Below are 12,526 nucleotides of genomic sequence, written 5' to 3'. Positions count from 1 at the left end.
CTGGTCTCCTCCAACCCTACCAAATGGAGCTAACAACTGATGTGGGCTGAGTACTCTTATAACACATTACAGAACGCATCCACGGGTTTCTCTCCCTTTGAGTGTCAGTATGGATATCAGCCGCCATTGTTCCCAGAACAGGAGAGGGATGTTGGGGTGCCTTCTGCTGCTCAGTTCATCCAGCGGTGTCGTACTACCTGGAGGCGTGTTCGTGCGTCTCTCCAACAGGCTGTAGCACGGCAGAAGCACTATGCAGACCAGCATCACCGTCCAGCTCCAACCTATTGGGTTGGTCAGAGGGTGTGGCTCTCTACAAGGGATCTCCCACTGCGGGTAGAGTCCCGCAAGTTGGCACCACGTTTCGTTGGTCCCTTCAAGATCATTCGAAGGATTAACCCCGTCACTTTTCGCCTCCTGCTCCCCCGGTCCATGAGGATTCACCCCTCATTTCATGTTTCCCGCCTCAAGCCAGTCTGCTCCAGTCCACTGGCACCTCCAGGGAGGCCTCCGCCTCCACCGAGGTTGGTTGGGGGTCAACCAGCGTACACGGTTCGGCGGATATTGAACAGTCGTCGTGTGGGACGTGGGGTCCAATACCTTGTGGACTGGGAGGGATATGGTCCCGAGAAGCGTGCCTGGGTCCCGGCTAGGGACATTTTAGACCCAGCTCTTATTCGAGATTTTCGCCGCCTCCGGCCCGCTGACCCGGTTGGAACGTCAGGGGTGCCGTCCCTTGGGGGGGGGGGTCCTGTGGGGGCACTCAAGCATGCGGTCCTGTGAGAGTGGTGAGAGAGTCACTCACTACTACCAGGTGTGTGAGGCACTGATTGGCCTTGATTAAGACCAGGTGTGGGGAGCCTTCATATACTCTGAGTCTCCAGTGCTCTGTGCTGACTCATTATCTCACCTTCAGAGGTACTGAGAGGTTCTCCCTGTGGCTTTGCAACTGAGTTCATTGTGTGTATTTGTGGTTACTTTCCTTTTCTGGGTCTCCTGGACAATCTTGGTTTTGGGTCAGCTGCTCAGCAGCGGTGGTTCGGTTAAGCATTTGAGCGCTTTGTTTTATGAGGGAAGCCTGTAGTGGCTCGAAACAGTTTAGTGGGTTTTCTTTTTCCCCCTTTCCCACCCATCGCCTTGGCATTTTGTGGTTATCTCTCTTGGATAACTTTTAGACACCCCTGGGTCTGCGCCTGCGTCCCAATCCCCCTCCCTGACAATTCCATCTTTTTACCATTGTCTAAAGGGGTTCCACAAGGTTCAACACTGGATAACGTCTAATTCACAATCTATATTAACAATATTAGATCCTCTGTAACAAATTGTAAAACCCATCTTTATGCTGATGATACAGTCCTGTACTGTTGGGCTAAAATTGCACATGAAGCCATTCCAATTCTACAGCAAGCTTTTGACAAATTACAAGATTCTCTTTTCAACCTGAAATTAGTCCTCAGTGCCATCAAAACTAAATTCATGATATTCTCAAGAGCAAAATACACTCCTAATCAAAATTTTAAGGCTAGTTGAAAAATTGCAAGAATTTACATTTTGCACTGTTGGATTTTAAAAAGGTTCTAAGTAGAGTTTCAAAATGCAAAAAGAAGAAATGAGAGTGACACAAAAAAAAAACTGAATAAGCAATTTATTGAAAACAACAATGAAACTGAAATGGGCTGTTCATCAGCTGATCAAAAGTTTAAGACCACAGCCTTTAAAAGCCAAAATCTGTGCAAAAATGTGGTTTCAATGTCATTTTCTGTCAGGCATTCACACTGTCATGACCTCCTGATGGCAAAAGCCAAAAAGCTTTCTTTCGTTGAACGTGGTCAGATTGTTGAGTTGCATAAGCAAGGCCTCTCGCATCCAGCTGAAATAATAAAATTGATAAATCAGTATTTTGTTAACATTAGGATAAAGTCTTTGCACTCTAGACATTAAAGATGTCTTCAGTCATCACTATGGGCAGATTCACCAGCAGCAATGAAGCTATGCTTTATTATAGACACCATTTTAACATCAGGAGACACACTGAGCCTTGAATAACATGCGATGCAACAGTTAGTCATTGATGTGATGACCATTGATGGCGCTTGTCTCAAAGGTAACTGTGCATGTTTTAACCATGTCTGATATAATGCACTCTGGCTCGAGACTTTTTCCCATAGACTTACATAATGAAAGAAGAGTAAACTTTTAGTTTAACTTCACGACTAATGTCAAACAACTCATTTTATCATTAGAATTGGATCCATTCGGTCCAATAACATTTGGAAGGTGTAGAAGAGCGACCCCAGATAACAAACAGTTGTGGCCCAGATCTGGCCCAAACTACATAGAGCGTTGTAGTGATGAAGTATTTTCGTCACTAACTGAAGTTAGCATTGTCCTGGTTCCATCTGTGGGATTTTTTAAATTGTATTTTGGATTGTGCAGGAAATAATAGACAGTGGCCTAAGTATCGGCGGTACCGGGGCCCAGACGCCGTCAGGGGCCCATGAAGGAAGAAAGAAAAAAAAAACAGCTGTCCAGAATTGCCACAGGCCCTGTTTTTGTGAATGAAATATCTAGGGGCGGGTCGGTAAGGTAACGCTGAGTGGCCTTGATGCCTGTCAGTCATGATGAGTCGCGTCTCGTCACCTCTCTGCTTTGTCTGCAGCTGAGCACTGCGGGCCGAGCCAATGCATGTCTCTCTCCCCGGCCGGGAGAGTTATCATACTGTACAATACCAAATAATAGCCGGGGCGTTTATTTGTTTCAATAACTTAAGAGACCAGGCGTTTATTTGGGACCAGGCGGCATTTTGTGACAGGCGTTTAATTCCTTCCTCTCAAAAATCCGGGATGAAAATGTCACAAACTTCGCCAGCTTCTCTGTGAATTCTCTGGCATCCTTCTGCAAGTGAAGTTGTTGCGGAGGAGGAAACGATTCAGCCAACCAGCACTCGCAGCAAACTCCCCATCTCTGCTGTCACTCACGGTGGCGTACATTTGTTTCGCCATCGCCCTGAACATTTTGTGGGACACTCTCTCGTGGCGTGCCCATTTGCTGATGACCCAGTCCCGTATGTTTATCTCAGGCTCCTCGCTAGCCTTCTTCCTACCTCCACCAGGCAGCCTGGTCCTGTTGCTGTCCTCCTCGGACAGACGCTGAAGCTCTGTTTGATTTTTTGCCAATCTCTCCCTCTCTTGGTGTCGACAGAGAAACGTCTAGGAGCAGCAGAATAAATAAATAAATTAATTAATTAAAAGAAATAAAATAAAAAACGGCCGTCCATCGGCTTATTATTGATTGGCCCACCGGGAAAAATCCTGGTACTCCCGATGGACAGTCCACCCCTGCATTAGCAGTTCTCTCGAGTGGCTGTGCGTGAGTCCAGGTGTGTGTGTGCGTGTGCGTGCGCGCCTGTGTTTAGGGGCACAAAAAAAATATTTGCACCGGGGCCTATCACCATGATGTTACGCTACTGGTGACAGACACAATTTTATGATACTTCAAGGCTTTGTTCATCCAGAAAATCCTCACCGTTTGAACACCACTTTGTGATGTTTGAAGGGTAAATTAAATTTGTAGCAGTAAAAAATAATGTTAGACTACAAACAGATGACATCATGGTCACATGACTTAAACGTCACCACCACTAAATGTGTAACTGCACGATTACAAAACGTTTTTTATAAACTCAATGTACAAGTTGTAAAGTCAGAGTTAGAATAGTTTGTACAAAAAGGTGGACCTGTAAAGATGGACTAGTAAATAGATGAGTCTCCATGTTCGCTGTGAGGACGTTTAATTTCCCTAAAAACCTCTGTAGTCTTATTTAGACACTTGTTAGCAACCGCTTACCGTTTTTAACACACAGAAGAGCTCCAAATTATATTGTCCCTTGAGGTATGTCCAGATTTTCTCCCCCAGCATGTATGGTGTGCATACGTTAATGAGAACCCCTCAAAAATGTCCAGTCAAATTTCTCTAATGCATTTGGTGTGAAAAGGCTTTAAATTAGCAGCTCGCTGATTGTAAGGTGGCACTCTTGGAACTGTCATGCTGTACATTCATCCATGGAACATAAATGTGAAGCCAGTGTCTGCATTCAGCCTATTTTATCATGATAAAGATGTCTTGTGTGTATATTTTACATCTTGGCCTGAGAACAATAGGAGGAAAACTCAGGGTGTGAACAAAATGTCTCATTTGAGGATATTGTGAGTTTCATGCATAGTATCAGTCAGAGACAACTGAAAAAGCCATTAGGTCATTTTTTGTTGCAAAATTTATTGAAGTTTGAGATCTGGAGCTTCTAGTTATTTAGACAGGGACTCAAACCAAAAACAAGTCTGACAATGACATCCTGTACATTTATTAAAAGATGAAATGAACAACTTAGTAAATGGATTTTTATTGATTTTACAATAAAACAGTAGATAAAAAGAATGATAACTTTATTTGTATTGTGCTTTGTACACCACGAGGATCCACAGAGCTGCTGTGAACAGGTTTTAATATTTCATTGGTGGAGTAAACTGTCTAAAAACATGTTTGTCGATCCTTTGAACAACACAAACTATATTCCAGCCTCATTAATTACCTGAACTGAGAGCATTTAACAGCAAATAGAAGGCTAGTGATTAGGCTCATGGATAGAAACAAATAACATCCTGTATATTTTATATTTGATAACTAGAAGAAGATAGACAGGAGACATGGTGAAAGAGCAACATTCCTGGGCCAGAACCAACATGGATAACACAGTTTACCCTAAATCCTAAATAATCAGATTTTCTCTCTCACTTCTTGTGACGGACCAGTTTGTTAAAATGCTTGATGATGCTCACACGTATTTCTTTGCTGACCAGTCCGTAGATAATGGGGTTGATGGTTGGTGGAATGATAATTAACAGGATACTGAAAACCTTCCTCATATTTTCGGATGCCGAGGGGAATCTGTAACTCACAATGACAACCAAAGAGGATATCTCATAGAGCACATACACAACAAGGTGTGATGCACACGTCTGAAAGGCTTTGCTGCGGACTAGGCTGTCGGTTCTTTTTTGCGTGACAGACGCGTGCAGGATTCTGATGTAGGAAAACGCAATGATCAGGAAGATACCTGTGCTCACAGACCAGGTCATGGACAGACCTAAAAAACATGAAAACATCAAAATTTTCTTTTCAGTTAAGTATCAAAACTCAGTCTACAGAGTTATTCCATGCCAACTCACCCAAAATCCAGAATTTTTAACAGTTCACGTCACAGATTTTCTTATAAAAATTAATGTTGAAACTTCTTTTAAATTCACACCTTACAAACACCAGCTAACTTCACAATCTGAGGAACACCAAGCAAGTTAGCACCGAGCTGCTATCCTTGCTAAAGAAAGGGGTGAACTGTTTCCTCCTCTGCCGACTTTCATCCGTCCTTGTACAACAAGAACAGCATTCAACATTGGAATCCCAACCTTCTCTTACAACCACCAGCGCCTTCTCTTCAAAGAGTTGTAATGTTGAACTGGGCTTAGATAGCATAGCATAGCACGGCTAAGCACAGGACTTTAAACTCTGGTTGATGTAATGTATATGTGTTCAATTTATGTGTTCACTGTTGGTGTTATCGGGATCTCAGGTCAGGTTATTGGTAGTTTGCTTTCCTAGACAGCTTATTCGACGTTAGCTTGACACAGACTCCGCATGCAAGTATCCATCTCCTCTAAGCCTCTAAGTATGATGTTGGATCATACTGTTTATTATGATTAATAATTATCCCTGATAATCATTAATTATAATTGATAGCCAAATGTATCCTAAAAACTCCCTTATAATGTTGCATAAACACCACTTAATTGTGCCTTATGCAATGCAAGGCATAACATAATGGTGCCCCGTACGAGGAGGCCTACTGCCGGCAATCATTCATAAATTTACAATATTCATTTCAGCATAATTTGGACAGTGCTAAAATTTGAGATTCACATCTTGAACCCTTTCGCCAGAGGTATATACATTTAACCCCACTAGTCTACTACAGGAGTAGAAGCTGATTTGTACTTGCAGGGTGGTGAGAATTGATTCATCAATCAGATTTATAACCCATTTGAATATCAGAAATGTTTTACGTTATTAACTGCCACTTTGAGCTATTTGCTATTGCCAGTATAGCTTTAAGTTGAATGTGCTCTGTAGAAATGTTGAGAATCAGTTCAGCATTTGAATATCCCATATTAAATGCATTCTAGTCAAGCTTTCATAATTTGACGACAATTAAAGTGTTCCTCATGTTAACCACAGCCTGCCACCGACCCTGTCATACATAGAAGTTTAGATCTAGCTGTTACTTCCTTGCAGTCCAGCCTGAGTAAGTCATGCTATGCGGGGTCGAGGTGAAGTCTGAACAAATGAGTCTTTAGTCTTTTGCAGAAGATGGAGAGTGATTCTGCTGTCCTGACATTGGTCAGGAGTTCGTTCCACCACTGAGGTGCCAAAACAGAGAATAATTGCGACTTCGCTGCGCAGGCTTTGTTTGTTCTCAGCGATGGGGGTACCAGTCGGCCAGCTGATGTAGATAAGCGAAGTGCTCTTGCTGGGGCGTGTAGTCTGACCAGTGTTTGGAGGTAGATGGGTGTACTTCCATTGATGGCCTTGAAGGCCAGCACCAACGTCTTGAATTGGATGCGGGCCACAACAGAAAGTCAGGAAGAATTAAGTCAGTTCCTCAACCTCCACAGAGAAACAGAGACAACAGTAACATGACTTCCCATCTTCCTGAAACAGACAGTGAGGTCACAGGTAGTATCCCCCAGAAGATATTCTACCCTGTTCTCAGTCTATGATGCATGACACCTTCACCAGTGCCCCTCCCTTTGTGTGGAGGACCAGATCACTCCAGGAGTGCCCTGCCTCCTCTCTGCACCTCCATGAGAGTGATAACAGCTGTCCTGTCCCTGCCTCTCAGCTAGAGCAAAGACAGTGTTATTTGTGTGTCTTTAAATCGTATTATGTGTCTAAAACTTACAAATCAAACTCAAGATCCCGGTAAAATGCAACACACCAATAAAGGACCACAAGCCTACCATCACAGTTTACTGCTGGGATTTATACACTGCCCGGCGGTGTTACCAACGGAGATACTGAACGGAATACAGGCTCTTGCCTTGCTTCGCAAAGAGAGACAAGCAGCGACAGACACAAACGCAGAAAGCATGTCTAATGGAAAGGGCTGGGTAAGGAAGCGCAGAAGCGGTGCGAGAGAAGATGGAAGAGGGGCAAGAGAGCCTGTGTCTGTGCTAGGCTAAGCCAGCAGGATTATATCAGACCAAAATGGACCACTCTATGAGACACTGGGGCTGTATGTTTTTCCAGAAACATGGCTCAACGACCGAGTCCCGGACACAGCCATTTAGCTAGACGGATGAGCCTTGCACTGAGCCGACGGAGACCCAATACTATGCGGCAAAACCCGAGGTGGAGGACTGTGTGCTTAGATCAACATGGACTGGTGCAACAACTCTGTCCTAGTCTCCAAGTCCTGTTCATCGCTTGTTAAATACGCAGTTGTGAGATGTAGACCCTTTTATTTGCCGAGAGAGTTCTCTTCTTTGCACATTGTAGCTGTTTACATTCCTCCTAGTGCTAATGCTAAGGAAGTGCTAGCCACACTGACGGGGACATCAGTGATCTTCAAAACAATCACCCAGAAGGACTGATTATTGTTGCCAAAGATTTCAACCATGCAAATCTCAAAACTGTGTCTGACCGCTCCAGACCAGCTAACAAATAGGTGCAGACCTGGCTGGAAGGATCCATCTCTGCCCTCCAGGACTGGATCCTGGACTCTCTGACAGGGAGACCCCAGACAGTCGGGATTGGGAATAACACCTGCAGAACCACCACACTGAGTACTAGGGCACCTCAAGGCTGTGAGCTCAGTCCACTGCTGTTCACACTCCTGACCCACGACTGCTCAGCACTACACGACTCGAACCACATCATCAAGTTCCCCGACGATATGACCGTGATGGGTCTTATCGACAAGAACGACAAGTCATCATACAGAGAGGAGGTGGAACAACTGATAATCTGGTGCAAATTCAACAACCTGTCCCTGAATATAGACTAAACCAAAGAGCTGTTTGTTGACTTCCGGAGAACACAGAGGGACCATGAGCCACTGGACATCCACGGCTCCCCGGTGGAGATCGTGAAGAACACCAAATTCCTCAGTGTCCACCTAGCTGAGAACATAACCTGGTCCCTAAACACCTGCTCCACCATGAAGAAAGCCCAGCAACGTCTCCAGTTCCTGAGAAGGCTGAGGAGAGCCGACATCCCACCCCCCATTCTCACCAATATCTACAGAGGGACTATCGAGAGCCTCCTGGGTAGCTGCATCACCACCTGGTTCAAAAACTGCACCCAACTGGACCGCAAGAACCTGCAGCGAGTGGTGAGGATTGCTGAAAAGATCATCAGAGTCACTATCCCCTCCATCTCAGACATATGCCACATCCGTAATGGCAACCAGCATAGTGGAAGATCCCGCCCACTCCTCACATAGACTTTTCTTCCCCTTTCCATCTGGCATAAGGTACAGTAGTATCCGGTCCGTCAATACCAGACTACAAAATGGCTTCTTCCCCCTGGCCATACTAATCCTCAATGCACAGGGACTGATTTGATCACTTTGTTGCCCTGTAGTATGCCCCGTTGTCTGATGTCCTGCGTTGCTGTTTTGTATTTGTCTGATGCACTATTGCGCCTCATGTAAATGATAATCATACAGTCACTTTAAAAGTATTTTTGCACTACACTAGCAGTTATATGTAGCATTTGGTTTTGTGGTTGTTCTATTTTGTGGTTGTTTGTTTGCACTGAAGCTTCTTGGGAAATGTTATTTCAATGCACTGTCTATGGCTCCAATGACATTAAACCCTCTTGAATCTTGAATCTTCAACCTTGGTTCACTTGACCATAGTCTAATTGACTTACCCCATGCAACCCAGAGGGAGAAAGTTCAGCCTGTGTGGAAGACCAACTCTAAAGCTGTACGCAAGTTCAAACAATCACAACCTCCCAGAGTCAGAAGTGACTACAGAGAGCTTTGTCACGCATGGAAAGAAGAATTCTCTTCTACTGCTGACGAAGCCACAGCAATGGTTGCAGCCATCCAAGTTAAACATTCGCGTGATGATCATCCCAAAGATTATTACATGCGTTTGAGACATGCTTACTTTCAGGGCAAGAATGCTCCAGGCTTAGAAGAGAACCCTACCTTCCACCGCCATGTCTACCAAATGTGCCTAGATAGGCAAGCAGACAAAAGGAGTTGTAGAAGGCCGCATGCAGAAATCTTGGCCCAGGATTATGACAATCTTCCAAGTTAAAAATGATTTTTTTTTACATTTTTCCTTTAAGAAAATCCATGACCATGCACCTGGAGTTCCGAGGTGACTTGACATGGAGTGACCCTGAAGTCCAATTTGTTAATTTTGCTAGCTACATCACTGATTAAGCTAACAAGCTAACAATGGCTACAGTTAGAGACAGTTAGCAGTTACTCTGGTGATATGCTGACCTCATCTGTTTTAGGTATGAATTCAAAGGGTGGCCAATTCTTACATGTTGCACATGTTAAATTACCTCATTACGAGCTGAGAATACAAACTGAGTATATTTTTGTTTAAAATGTGCAGGTGGTTCTATGGATTCTTGTTTTGTTGAGCACTTGTAAAAAAATTTTTAAGTTAAAGCAGCAGATAAAATATGTAGAAACTGAACTAAATAAATATAAATAATTAACTGCCTAAACGTCTGCTGATAATAGTCAATAACATACTTTATATCTATAGCTTCAAATGCACTGACCGTAGATACTGTTTACAGGGGTGGGACCACAGGCCAGTCTGAGGATGGAACGGTTGCTGCTGTAGACGTGTTTGATCGTGTTGCCACACAGCGGGACGTTCAAGTGAAAGCCGAAGAGAATGGCGATACACAGCAGAGCGACGATCCAGGCCAGGGCGCAGCAGAAGTGCAGCCGAGCTGAGGTCATGATAACTGGATACCTGAGAGGTTCACACACTGCAACGTACCTGCAAAGGGAGTTAGCAACATATGAAAACACTCATTAGCTTCTTACAAGATGTCAAAATAAAAAAATTGTCTAAATGAACAAGCACAATTGAGTGCTCTTTTTTATGAACATGAACCAACTATTTCCAAACTAAAACATTTCTTATCCGCCAGAAGCAGACTGGAGAAACGTCGTTCCATCTCAAACTTATTACTCAGAGGTCTGGATCTGATTTGAATTTCAGGTCAGGGATCCGGAATGATCGGTAAAAACGAATGTCTTCACATCTCAAGTCTTAAGTATTTAATTACTAGATTTACTTGCCAAATGGAAAACATGCCCACATTAGCAGCAGACTGTTTCCAAAATATTCCTATAACTACATTTATACTTGTTGTAGAGACTGTGGAGGCTACAAGAGAAAACAAGACTCTGTGATTTACAGAAAATCCTCTAGTGTAACTAGATGAGCTCAGCAGCAACAACACAACACTCTCTACTCTCTGATGCAGTTAAATTGTCACAATGTCAAAAGTCACAGTTTGGGTCAGTCTATATAACAACTTCATAGTAAATGCTTTTGTGTTGATCTGAATGGTCATGATAACATTTTGAAGATGTTTGTCACAACAGCAGACGGCACACATGAACACCAACATGTCAAAGGTCAAACAGCCACATCAATACAGTCAACAACAGCAAGGAGATGAAGAGGGAGAGAAATTCCCCAGACTACATAAAAAAATCAGCACATTTTGTGAGCTGTTGCGTTGCGAAAATCTTCGTATTAGAGGGTACTGCAGCCCCTGCATCCATGTCAACAACAGAGAAACAAGCCACATTAATAGGATGATCTGCAGCTGCACTGTGTATTCAATGTCTCTACAATTCATTGATCGAGAGAGGATTTAATGTTCATAACGTTCATAATGAGGTGTTGACAAGCTCCAGATTGACCTGGTGTTTGACTTTGAGAAGCTCTGATATAAACCATTAATAACATTTTAAAACTGAGATACAAACCAACAAAAATAAAACAAAATGCAGTCTGACATGATAGTAATTCTCCTGTGAACTGATGATTATGAAAAGTAAGAAACAGACATTTCATCTTCAGTCTCTGAGTCTGTAATGTTAATGTGTGATGGTAGAGAAGCAACTTGAATCTTTGACTGATTTTTTTCATGCATTTCGATACCTGTCATAGGCCATCGCACCCAGAATTGTCTGCACTGCGACTCCGTAAGTGTGCACGGAGAAGGCCTGAGCGAGGGCCGCGCCGTAGGCTATCTTCTTCTGCCCCGTCAAGAAGTGCATCATGAGGCGAGGCAGGACCGCCGTGGCCCCGAGCAGATCACAGGCGACCAGGTTACAAAGCATGATGAACATGGGTCTGTGCAAGGTCTTGTCTATGACGATGACACATGCCACCACGCCGTTCCCCAACAGTGTGACAATGTAGTTCAACAGAGCCAGGACAAACAGGAGCGAGCCGTAGCCTGGTGGGACGTGGAAGCCCTCCAACTCGAACACAATTGGCTGTCTGAGAGGAGTTGCTGCTGTTATGTTCTCCATCTACAGCAGTCCTGAAGAAGACACCAACAAGCAGGTAGTGTTTTTCTTGCACTAAAAACTAAAAATGACAACATAATGAAAATATTACACAGTTGAACCTTCAGTAAAACGTCAATATTTCATCAAATCTAAAGAGAATAGTCTCCTGATCACATTATTAGAAAGGTTTAAGTATAGAGCTTGTCTGTCTTCTCATCAGGGCGTCGATGCTCTGACTAGTTCAGGACACGGTGTTCACTTTTATGACTTTAGTGTCCATCAGTAAAGCTGATGCCTGCACACCATCGACGCTATCGAAAAATCAACCGCCCTCTGACACTCATGTACCCATGTGGTTCAACGACTGAATGTTTAAAGTTGCAATGTGTAAGAATTTTAGTATGAACATTCAGAAAATTAATTAAAACTTTCAACAAAGTGTAAAAGAAATTAAGAAGGTAGAAAAACTTAGTAAAGAAATAAAAAAGCGTCAAAAGTCTGATCGTAACTGATACCAACACTCCACTAACATCAACATTGTTAGTGTTAGATCAACATTTGAACAATAACAGTGTTAATGTTGAGATATTGATAAAGTCTTGACAAGCTAGACATCAAAGATGTGTTAAATGACAGCAAAGACACTTTTCGATCAGATAAGTTCTACAAATAAAGTAGAAATAACAACCATAAAACATGCAAAGTTAAACATCTTCACACATATTGTCACAATGTTTAGAAAGTAGAAAGTATAAAAATGCATTGTAACACACAGCGTGTGCTGCAGTAATACCTACTTTGTCACTTAGGTCTTCAGTCATCACTTTGGGCAGATTCACCAGCAGCAATGAAGGTCTACTTTATCATAGACACCATTTTAATATCAGGGGACTCACTGAGCCTTGA

At 43.2% G+C, this 12,526-nt stretch overlaps 1 protein-coding gene across 1 annotated transcript; it reads right to left on the bottom strand.

Moving 5' to 3' along the window:
• Nucleotides 1–4,532: 4,532 nt before the first annotated feature.
• LOC115593834 (olfactory receptor 2K2-like) lies at nucleotides 4,533–12,441 on the bottom strand. Its single transcript, XM_030437517.1, is given in 4 exon segments — nucleotides 4,533–5,140; nucleotides 9,859–10,085; nucleotides 11,265–11,692; nucleotides 12,418–12,441. Coding segments are annotated over 4 exon segments (1,035 nt in total). The 3' UTR covers nucleotides 4,533–4,784.
• Nucleotides 12,442–12,526: the final 85 nt, after the last annotated feature.

This window comes from Sparus aurata, chromosome 13, assembly GCF_900880675.1.
Source record: "Sparus aurata chromosome 13, fSpaAur1.1, whole genome shotgun sequence".
Lineage (NCBI taxonomy): Eukaryota > Metazoa > Chordata > Actinopteri > Spariformes > Sparidae > Sparus > Sparus aurata.
The sequence above is the reverse complement of the archived record's forward strand: the minus strand, read 5'-3'. Positions and strand labels throughout refer to the sequence as shown.